The following is an 11060-nucleotide window of genomic DNA, read 5'->3' on the forward strand; positions in this document are numbered from 1 at the left end:
TTTACACTGCATGCTTCAAAAGACATAAATCAGGATGTTTTTTTTTTTACCCCCACTCATTCAAGTAGAGAAAAGACAACAAAACATCCGACGGATCTTCTACAAGCCTCTTCAGAGTGTGAGATAAGAATCAGATAAGCATCGGCTAATTTGCATGGTAAATAGACAGATTGTAAATCTTCATGTTATCGATCTACGACTACTATGACTAACAACGTGGGAAAATGAATACGAAGCTATGTAGGATACAAACTACAGCTAAACAAACCAGTTTAAAAATTAGGAACCTTTAAAATTAGGAAAGTTGTGTCATCGTTTCACTTGAAAAACGGGAAATGTACGATGGTGCATTAGTCCAGTGATTTTTAACCAGTAAGTGCCTTTACAGATCATCGATTGTGTCGGCACAGCAAATGATCCAATATTGCTTGAACTCTGAAAATGTTTTATTTACTAGGAATAATTTTACTCATTTTATTCATGCCAGCGACACATAGTGGCAGAACAGTTAAAGTACCTGTAAAGTGAGAATAAGTATCACTCAATCAATATAAAATAAAATAATGAAATGAAATAAAGTATAGGATGGACAACTCGTGCTCACTGCTGAAGGCATCACTTGGGCATTTTTTTGTCAAACTAAAATGTTGAAAAATATTTGATCTTATTTCCCCCAAAGGCAAGGTGGATTCACTTTTGTAGTTTACAGCTAAAACATCCAAATGTCTAATCTAATGAATTGTTGATTGTATTAATTGTATTAATATCATGTTAACAGTTTGTAAATACTGGCAAGCACATTAAAAAAAAAAAAAGATTATCTGAAGAACGGGCATCTGACTACATTTAGTTGATAAGCTAAGAAAAAACATACAATGTGATTATGTATTAAATATTTTTTTGTAATTGGTCAATCTTAGATTGGCTGATCTTTCTGGGCTGTCATAGAACTGACCAAATGAGTCCAATTTGTTCTTTTACTTCCTTAATAGTGTCATAAATGTCATGTATTTTGAACCAAACTGTTTTAACTACAGAAAAATGATAACATATGAAATATGTAATGCAAATCAATCTACTTAAACTGCTGAGATTTGAGTTATTGATTCAGAGTAATGTTGATAATTCTGCTTCCTGTTTGAGATCTTATTTGAAGTTCCATGAAAGGAAAACGTTTTTTTTATTTAGTTTTTTTTAAACAAGGGGAGACAGAAGTGTGCAAGAGAAGAGTGCTGTTGGCATAGGCAATTGTGGAGGGTGCAGGAGGCCAGAAAGCCTCATCTTTCAGCTTCAGAGCCAGACACTTGTATTTAGTCTTTGGATGACGTTTTTTACAACAGAAGTTCCTGGAGAAGTAGGCCCAACCCCAACGATTATTCACAATCTGAGGTCAGGTTCAGAATGAAGGCAGAACATAAAAAAAATGTCAGTGAAAATTATATTGTACTCACAAGCCAAATTACAGTGGAACACTAGTGCCTTGAAATTAAATAAAACATTGAACTTGTCATTTGTGATGTCATCAGAGCACATGGGTGCCCTCTAGTGATAAATGAAAGAATTACTGTCCAATTACAGTTCCGTTGTATTTAACTTTTAACTCGTGTACATTTGCATTTACATTTAATCATCAATAACTGTTAATATTTAGGCCTCAATTTGATTTAGGTGCAATACATTTTAATTGAATTATTATTCAATTAGAAAATATAGAAAGGCATAGATGTCCTTGGAAATGTTGGAAAGTTTAGATGAGGTCAAGTTCAATTTAGCTCAATAGCAAAAAACGTTTTGATTTTTGATTATGATGAAGACAGATAAGTTTATGAGCGTACCTCCAGTAGGAAAGACACAACAGCATGCACTAAAGCAATGATGAGCAACGTAATGCGCCATTCGTAGGGAACATCCGCAATCTGAGTGAAAGACAAATACACATAATTTTTGTGCACCTGCTAGAATAATACATTTCACATCTATCAATTTGATAGTACACTGTGTGCACCCTTTATATCTACATTGTGGTTAGGATTAAAATAAATTACTGGTGTACCCATGTTATGCCTACGGGCTTTTTTGCAATTGAAATGTTAACCACAAAAAAATTCTAAATAAATCAACACAACGGGTTCATCTGAATTTACCTGAAACACATCGTCAATAGCAGGAATGGGATGAAGCAAGGCGAACAGGAAAAAAGCATACTGTGTAAAGACAGAAAGCATAAAAGGCCCTGAAAATGGAAAAAAAAGTTAAAACAAATGTTAATGAAACATTAATAACTGTGATTCATTTTAAATTATTTACAAGGAAATATGCTGGTTATAAATCCACATATCTGACGAAGAAAGTTTTGTCTTACAGTTTTTATAGGATGGTTGTCTAAAGGGTTTTCCCTTGCAGAAGGTGATTGCTACAGTCAAGTACTGGAATGCAGAAACGTAGAAGATGGAGGTGTTTTCAAAGTTCCTGACGTCAGCATACAAGTAATTTACACCGTACAATTCTTTAGGTGGTGGCGTTACACTGAGGTTGGACAGTTCGTTTGGGTCATACTTGGAGAAGGGATCGTGGCTGTGGAGAGACAGAGTTTGTCAATCGCATCTAATATAGAAAATAATATAGAAAATAAGAAAGAATGTGTGCAAGTATGTTTTCATGATAGCTTTTCTTATTTCGCATGAAACAGCCAGAATGCAAAATGTGTAAATAAAAAAATAAAAAATATTTGAAAAAATATAATTGAAAACATAAATTATAATACAAATTATTTGATGATACTTGATTTCCACATTTTCATTTTTAAACCTTTACATTTTATTTTTAATTCTAGTTTTTATTTGTATCAATTTTTTTATTACATTTTTCAATGATATTTTTTGTATTCATTCTTATTTTCCCTTTTATTTATTTATTTTTTATTCTGGCAGTTTTCATCCTGCAATGCGGAAGGAAATGTTATTCAAATGAGGGGGCGGTCCTAAATGTGTTCAATTATAAAAAAAATAATAATAATTTGTTTTTATTTTCATTTTTATTTACTTTTAATTTTGGCAGTTTGATCTTCTATACTAAAATACAAAATTATAAAACAGAAAATACTGTACAAGTCATAAGTTGGTTGATCCAGGGTAGAATTAAAAGATGGGAGTTATTAGAAAAATAATTTATGCTGACACAAAATAGACTGTATACAGTAGCAATTACAGCACAAATTGCATTTGTAGTTCAAGTGATTCATTTCTTTGTTTGGTAATTTTCATAGGAGACGTTACTCACATTGACTTGGGCGGCTCATACCAACTCTGATGTTGCACTAAGAAAAAAGCCACAAGCTGGAACAGTAGGCAATTGAAGATCTGAGAAATAAGCGAGGAGAGCACCGAGCAGGAAATCAGGTTGGTTTCAGGGGTTTGCTTCACCAACTTCTTCCACGCCGGGTTTAGGCTCACTACACATCGAAACAAACCCGTTGGAAAATTATGCATTAAATTCAGCACTCTTGTGTCAAATGATTGTGACTCATTATGGGAGACCATCCTGCTCATTTCTAGACTAGATCATCTTTGCACATCTAATAAATGGATTTCAAAGATTATAATAAAAAAATTTTTTAAATTATATGCGTGTTACTCACTTGTAAAGACAACAAAGATAGTGACGCCAATGTCAATAAATAAGAACTGGTAGAATCCAAAGTTTGTAAGAACCTGGAGAAGACACATCAGACACACTGCACATCTGCATGTACAAATTTTTGGTTTTAAATCATTGGAAATAATAACTAAAAATGACACTTGCAATCATTTCTTTCCTGTCTGTTATTAAAAAAAAAAAACTCCCACAAATATGCATCATAGCAGAGCATTTATAATTTGTGGTCTATTTCCCTGTTCTATGAATTATAGAACAAATGCATCACCGTGTCTACAAATGAGGCAGAATAGTTACCGAGTAGAGCAGAGTTGTGCTGCAGAACAAGATGATGGTGAAGAGGGCCATGTATTTGAACACACAGAAAGATGTGACAAGAGCGGCGCGGCCTTCCCTGTGGACAGTGAGGGGAAAATAATTACTTTTCAAAAATGGTCAGCTATCATACATAGATGTCTGCGCTCTTTTTGTAAGAAAATGACAAAACCTGATGAGGTTAGGCACACAAGAGATGTTCGGAACGGTGGAGGTAAAGGGGGAAGCCGCTGAGGCCTCCAGCTCAGAGAGGGAGATCCCACTGTGTGCTTTCTTCAAGGCCTGCAAAAGAAAGAAACTTTAGCCCAAAACTTGAGATGTCCGATCAGTTTTTGGATACTCACCCCACAATCATTAGCACCATCTCCACACATCCCAACAATGTAACTGTAAAGTAAAAAATATCATGCAGAATAACCCGCTATAAAAATAAATTTGGTAATTGATAAAGATTACAAATCAAGCTGACTCGATGTTCTGCAGGGCTTGCACCAGCTGGGTCTTCTGATCTGGAGCCATTCGGGCAAACACAGTGGCTCTCAGGAGAATCTGAAGCACCCCCAAAGTCCAGCATCCAGTCAATGTGAAAACCATAACATTGAAAACTAAACAAGCCAAATGTATCTTCATACCTTCTGAAGAAGTTGTGGAAAGTGCTCAGAGATAACAGCGAAGGCTTGGCCACTCAATGCAAAGTGATAACCTGTGTCCTTCTCACAATGTAATCCCTCACCAGCAAAGCTGATGGTAGACATCTGAATGGAGTAAGCAACAGGAGATCACACACAGGTTTGATCCAAATGTGTTGTTTCCAACAATTATTCAAAACCATTGCCACATTAATCTGGTAATGTATTTGGAATATTCCTTCACTTTCAGTAAAAAGAATTGGGGGCAAAAGCCAGAGCATGCAATACATAAAAACTACAAAGCAGGGGCAGAGCTAGAGGGGGGCCACGGAGGGCAAGTTCCACCATAAAATATCTTTGGACAACACATTTTCAAATTTTTCCCTGATTTTTTTTTTTTTAAAGATTTCTACTCATCCCAGAAGGGAGCATATAATGAATCTGAATAAAGAAGCGTTTTCTGATGAATTTAAAGACTATATTTTTATATATATATATATATTCACACGGTTCTTAGTGCCTGTCTTACTTGATTATTGTTCAGAACAGGATTCGCCGGGTAGCGCCACATAATACTAGCTGGGTTTTGATCATTCGGAGGCACAGCATCTGCAATAATAACTTTCTCATGGGCTTGAATCATCCCACAGTCTCGAGCCACTGATATTGCTGTCAACATGTTGTCACCTAACGGCGCACAAATGCGATGGCAAATACGTGAACTTCAAAAACTGGCAGCCTAACGATATGCAAGATACAGTTTTTACCTGTCACCATTAAAGTTCGAATGTTGGCTCGTCTTAAATCAAGCAAAACGCCGTTAGTCTGTTCTTTGATTTTGTTCTGCATGATGATCAAACCAAGGAAGTCCATGTCGGTTTCTATCTGCTCTCTGTTGAGGCACCAAAATGAATGCAAAGGGAAAAAGACATGGTAGAAAAGTGAGTAATTCATAATGCACCTCTTCTAAATGTCTATAATTGCTTATATGGGTAAGTAAAACCAACTCAACCACAAACCTCTCCCTGAGGTGTGAATTTTGTCGAGATGTCTGGTTGCATTTATTGTGATCATCTAACAGATTGAAACTAAATGTATGTGGAGGAGAAAATAACTAAACGACAGTCGCCAACATCAGAGTGAAGCTCAGAGCTTGAAGAGCAAGAATTTAAATAAATAACATCTTTGTATTCTGGGGTGGGATGTTCCTGTAATTGTCCCGTGATGGAGGAATACAACAATGGTGAGTGTAAACTTTGTGCCAAGAGTGTTTGGACTTGTTGTTTACTACAAGTATCATTTGAAAATAAGATGTGTTCAAAGACATGGGATGTTTGTGTATTCACACATAAATTCGACATAAGCATGAATACGCACCGGCTGAGGCTATGGATTTGTGGCAAGGAGAGTTCGGACTCCAGTTGAAGGTGTGCCAGGGCGATAACCCGAAACCCCTGCCGGGTGTAAGACTCCAAAGTCTCTTTGAAACTCTGTGGGACTGCGGAGACAAACACAAGCACAGCAGGCCTGTCTGTCATTTGTGAGCTCAGCATATTAATTGTTTTAATGACAAGAGAAATACACAAAAAGTGGCTTGCAGACACAAAAGCGTTGATTGTCTGATATTTACTTGAAAATGTGCATTTAAATGTTTAGAGATGGTCAATTTAAATTGATTTTATGGCCACTGTTCGGCACACACACACACACGTGTTTGACCTGTGTCTGGTCTGCAAAGGTTAGCCACAGTCTCCGGTGCTCCTTTCAGGTAGACGTCCAAGTGTTTTTGTCCCAGCTGCTGGACCACCACACTCATCCTCTGCAATGCTGAGGAGAAGGGGAACTGGCGCACAATGCCAAATTCACCGGACTGAAAGTTAAATGTTAATATATTACATTGAAGAAGAGCCATATAGGATAACATCAATCACTGAAGATGGATTACCTGCTGCGGAAGTCGCACAACAGTGGAAATATTGATTTTGTAAAGGGCAATATGTTCTTCTCTGGGGTCATCGAGAATCTGAACAAAACAATATAGGATGTCGCTTTTCAAAATAAATATGGTTACGGAGTCTCCACGGCAGGCTTGAATGCGTAAACAATCAGTGTTCTTTACCGAGCCTGTGGCACTGAACACTTTGAGGTCCAAAGGGTCGCCAAAGAGTTTGCCCTCTATGGTGGTCAGTGAGTGGCAAGTTGCCATGCAGGCAGCAAAACAAGTGTTGAGCAGATTCTTTGTTGACACCTCGGAGTCTGGAGGTAAAAAACTGTGTGGGACAAGAGGACTATAAGGATGCTCATAGGAGAACTTAGAAGGACAAAATGCACAAAACATTTCTTGATATTTTGTCGTCTAAATTTTCAGTTGTGCGGCAAGACTCATTTTATCCTGAACTAGTTGCGGCATCAAAAAACTAAAATGTCGAGAAAAAAACAAAAAAGAAAAAACAGGTCTTTCTTACTTACCTTCCATCTTCAGCTCTCTGAATACCCCACAAGTCCAAACTGTCCTCAGTAAGAGTTCCAGTCTAAAGTACAGACACAAAAGTCTTATTAGGGCAGATATGTCATCAAATCTGAAAGCCTGTAGGTGACCTCCACCTTGTCAAAGCAGACCAGGTTCAGCTGACCACATATGTTGATCCTTTGCGGACTGAGACAAAAGATGCCGACACGCTTCAAACGTCTCTGTGCGTGGCCAATACCAGCGGACAAGGCCACGGGTAAGATGGGGGGCACAGCAATAATAACGATATTCAGAGTGTCGAAGATGATGCCCTGAATATGAACCTGGACGGGATGAATATGTGAATAGGACATATAGACGGAATAACTGGGCTATTTTTAGATACGACACCTCATTTAGGACATCGATAGTGATGGTGTAGATGAAGCCAATCATTGCCAAGCCCACCATACACATCAGGAACTGTGTGGCATCACGGTGCAGTTTGAAGTCGGTGGGTTTCGGGTAGAGAATGGAACGCACGAGCCGACCCTTTTCTGTACTGAAGCCTGTTGGATCATGGAAGGTAGAATGATGCACAAAACAGCGGGAGAATACATTTTCAGCATCAGACCGCACCGGTTCTGACCACGACCGCCTTCACCGGCTCATCAGCATAGAAATGGCTTTGGATCACATGTGAGCCACAGAAGAGGGTGTGTCGCTTGTGTTCCTCTGAATTATAAATCTTGTTTGCCTCCGTGCCAAAACCTGGTAAACTGGTCTTCATAACAGGTACGCTCTCTCCTGTGGATCCCAAGACAGAAAGACTTACTCACCAGGCTTGTTCACATTTTTTCCCTATCATAACGAGTGGAGTTTTGCTATGTGCGCCCAAAATAGTGCCAGTCCTTTGTACATAAAGTGGAATTATTTTTTTCATTTTGTTTCAATTTTGCCAGTTCAATAAATACAGTTAAATAAATACAAAGAAACACAATAAAATTAAAATAAATAAATAAATAAATAAATAAATAAAGGTCAACCTGTCAACATGCTCTCGTTCACTGTGCAGGTGCCACAGAGAAGCACGGCGTCACATGGCATGATCATCCCATTGGTCGGAATAGCGATGACATCACCAGGCACGAGCTCAGTCGACATGATTTGCTCAAAGGCTATGAGATAGAGGGGGGGGGGGGGGGGGGGGGGGGGGGGGAAATAATGGCAAAAACATGGCGATGCTTACTATACAGCAGGAAATGATTAAAGAACTGATATGAAATATTTAAAGTGCACATATTTATGGGCGTGGGAGAGTATGCACATGAATATTTGTGTGTGTACTGTATGCATTTCAGATTCCACTTCCTTGCCTTTTTTTCCTCTGCACACAGACACTCTCACCATGCTGTGTTCCACCACCATGTCATGCAGCCTCACGTGTTGCTAGAATGAGACCAGACAACCGGTGAGAAAGGATCACATGCTTGTTCCAATGGTGTTTAAATTCAATAAGACTCGTGAGAAGTTAAACTCGAATGTATCGGCACATAAATATTTCCTCAGATTGGTCTCCGCTCACCTTTCGAATGGTGTACAGAGATAAGGCGATTGCAAATAAAAAAATTAATGCCATGGCCGCAGCATAATCGTAGGAGTCTTGAGTGGACCACAGAATAAGAGCAAAGAGCTGGAAGACGTAAAATGGATTCAGAACCTTGAAAGAAGAAGATAAAAAAATGATTACGAAGCTAAAGAAACGATAATTTTCCTCAAACCAAAAACGTACCTCTTTTACAAAGATTTTTAACAAAGATGGCACGCGTACGTCAATCTCGTTCTTGCCGAAAAACAAAGCTCTGTTGACAATGAATATTCCTAGTCATGAAATGTGCATCATGGACCTGCTAAACGATTTAAAAATTGAAATTGTGGTACCTGTAGTGCTGTTGTGTTTTCGGGAGTCCAGAGCTGTGGTCCCTGTGTATAGCTGCACAGCTCACCTTGATGTCCTCTAAGCCACTAAAATAACCCCCAACATTTATTTACGCTGACATTCTACAGAATAAAAATAATTACCGTATTTTCTGGACTACAAGGCGCACTGGACTATAAGGCGCTTCAATGAATGTCCCATTTTGAAACTTTGTCCTTACATAAGGTGCAGTTTTTAGGTGTGCCTTATAATCCGGAAAATACGGTACATTGTTTAAGGACCCCGTACTTAAATGGTTCAAAGTTCTGTGTCCCTTCATTCCAGTAGTATTTGATGCTGTTGTGGGTGAAGTAGTGGACTGAAGAGAGGGGGGCCGTCAGTAATGTAGTTGGCTTCATATACTTAAAAACATACAAAGCGTAAAAAGTCACATGATCATTTTCTTTCTGTTAAATATGTCATCTTGTTTCAAACTTTATTTTACAGTACCTTGACAGACTCGCTAGGGATGAGCTTCCGTATTTGTTCCTCATGTTCAGTCTCGGGACCTTGATGGTCATCTCCATTCAGTGGGTGATTTGTTGACTGCTGATTGAAATTATCAAAGGGGGTCTTCCCTGCTGCCATCATCACATGTACTCTGACACATATCCATTGTTTGAATTTGTCCTGTGAATGAAAATAGATTTGCATTATTTGACTTACCCTTCAAGTCACACATTTATTTGGATTAAAGGGAGAAATTCCAGTTTTCTTTCTCACGCACAGGCACATTCAGAGTTAGGGACGCCCCATACCGTCGTCCTGAGCAGAAGTATTTGTGCCTCCCTCAGTGAGGACTTTGTGTAGGTCGCTTTGACGCCCCATTGGGGCAGCCAGTAGAGCAGCAGCAGGAGGAGACCACCAGAACAAACTACACCGACACCCACCAGGATCAGCTTCCACAGGCAGGGCCGGTACCCAAACACCTCCTGCAGGGACCATTTGAAAGGATCGTGAGCATTTTCAATTTTTGGAGTCCCTCAGGGACTCCTTTTAGGGCCACGTAATTGATTTATCTCAATAAGACAGAACAAAGGAAGCAGGAGCAAATAATACATTTAATATTTTAGCATGTCAAATAAAAAGAAAGAGATTATTACCATCTCATCATCCACACCCTGATTGATGAGTTTCCCTTCGCTGCTTTTCATATTGACAAAAAAAACACACTATAAAACACAAAGAGAATTATTACATAAATGTGACACATTCTGCACATTTTCATCTCAAAGTAAAAAAATGTTAACGTCATTCTGATATTGTGGCTTCTTTTACTTTACATTTTGGCTCTTGATATTTTAGTTGACGGTAGAAAATACACACAAACACTAATTACAGACTGGAGGTCAAAATAAAGGAAAGAGTACATTGACTATTGCATGAGGGCATAAAGTTCATCTGGAAGTTTACAGTGGGGGAAAAACAAAGTCCACAAATTCCAAGAAGAAGAGCAACAACTAACTCAGTGACACTTACTTGCATTCACGCTGCCATAAAATTTTAATTTTAATTCCTTGGAGGCAGTAACCAAATTAAATTAGTTTAGTAAATTAGTTAATTATGCATTAAAATCATCTTTGTGAATAATTACTGACTGGAAAACAAACACGTTGGTTTTACATTATAAATCTCACTGAGAAGTAAAAAAAATTCTGCTGAAAATATAAAAGTGGCAAGATAAAACCTTTTTGGTTTTACAAACAAAGCATGCAAACCACACCCTTTATTTTGGAGATTTTGATGTTGCTATTTTAAAAATCAACACTTTCGATTTGTAGACCCGTCATCACACTGACCAGGTTTTGCAACTGTCATCGATTATAATTATTTTTAGAATGAATGAAAGACATAAGTTTATAAACTCATGTGAAAGTTGATTCAAAGAGGCAAAACTCACCCATATATGCACTCCACTTGGTGTATTCACATCAAATGCCCAAGTCCACAGCTCTGTTAATGTTTGCCAATGTTCTCCATCCGTTTTTCTGCCTGCAGCTTTTCTGGAGAAACATGACCAAGACACACACTGGCG

At 38.2% G+C, this 11060-nt stretch overlaps 1 protein-coding gene and 1 long non-coding RNA gene across 3 annotated transcripts; one reads left to right on the plus strand and one right to left on the minus strand.

The window, feature by feature from the left end:
* Window positions 1-3: 3 nt before the first annotated feature.
* Window positions 4-3608, plus strand: LOC125984430 (uncharacterized). 2 transcript variants are annotated; one of them, XR_007486964.2, is made up of 3 exons: window positions 4-157; window positions 2365-2486; window positions 3266-3608. It is a non-coding gene; the product is annotated as an uncharacterized lncRNA (long non-coding RNA). The 2 variants fall into 2 exon arrangements; XR_007486965.2 differs by having other exon boundaries at window positions 5-157; window positions 2404-2486.
* Window positions 1162-11054, minus strand: LOC125984422 (polyamine-transporting ATPase 13A3-like). Its single transcript, XM_049746259.2, has 31 exons — window positions 10926-11054; window positions 10129-10197; window positions 9784-9957; window positions 9476-9655; window positions 9275-9387; window positions 8989-9072; window positions 8840-8909; window positions 8633-8767; window positions 8424-8496; window positions 8094-8225; window positions 7687-7854; window positions 7459-7616; window positions 7203-7391; window positions 7068-7129; window positions 6718-6868; window positions 6544-6621; window positions 6318-6468; window positions 5976-6096; window positions 5366-5490; window positions 5128-5285; window positions 4602-4724; window positions 4439-4518; window positions 4314-4356; window positions 4142-4251; window positions 3952-4048; window positions 3638-3710; window positions 3280-3451; window positions 2363-2574; window positions 2145-2233; window positions 1836-1916; window positions 1162-1384 (listed from the first exon to the last, which is right to left on the minus strand). Exons 2-31 carry the CDS (start codon window positions 10177-10179, stop codon window positions 1181-1183), a joined length of 3657 nt encoding a protein of 1218 aa, XP_049602216.1. The 5' UTR covers window positions 10180-10197; window positions 10926-11054; the 3' UTR covers window positions 1162-1180.
* Window positions 11055-11060: the final 6 nt, after the last annotated feature.

The sequence above is a fragment of the Syngnathus scovelli genome, chromosome 17, assembly GCF_024217435.2.
Source record: "Syngnathus scovelli strain Florida chromosome 17, RoL_Ssco_1.2, whole genome shotgun sequence".
Classification (NCBI taxonomy): Eukaryota; Metazoa; Chordata; class Actinopteri; order Syngnathiformes; family Syngnathidae; genus Syngnathus; species Syngnathus scovelli.

Excerpts from the sequence above, each read along its gene's own strand:
- LOC125984422 (XM_049746259.2), bottom strand. The coding sequence starts at position 10,179 with ATGAAAAGCAGCGAAGGGAAACTCATCAATCAGGGTGTGGATGATGAG. Across the intron at positions 7,130-7,202 it reads ACCTGGTCTGCTTTGACAAG|ACTGGAACTCTTACTGAGGA; the intron begins GTGGAGGTCACC and ends TCTGTACTTTAG. Across the intron at positions 6,869-7,067 it reads CAGAGAGCTGAAGATGGAAG|TTTTTTACCTCCAGACTCCG; the intron begins GTAAGTAAGAAA and ends TGTCCCACACAG.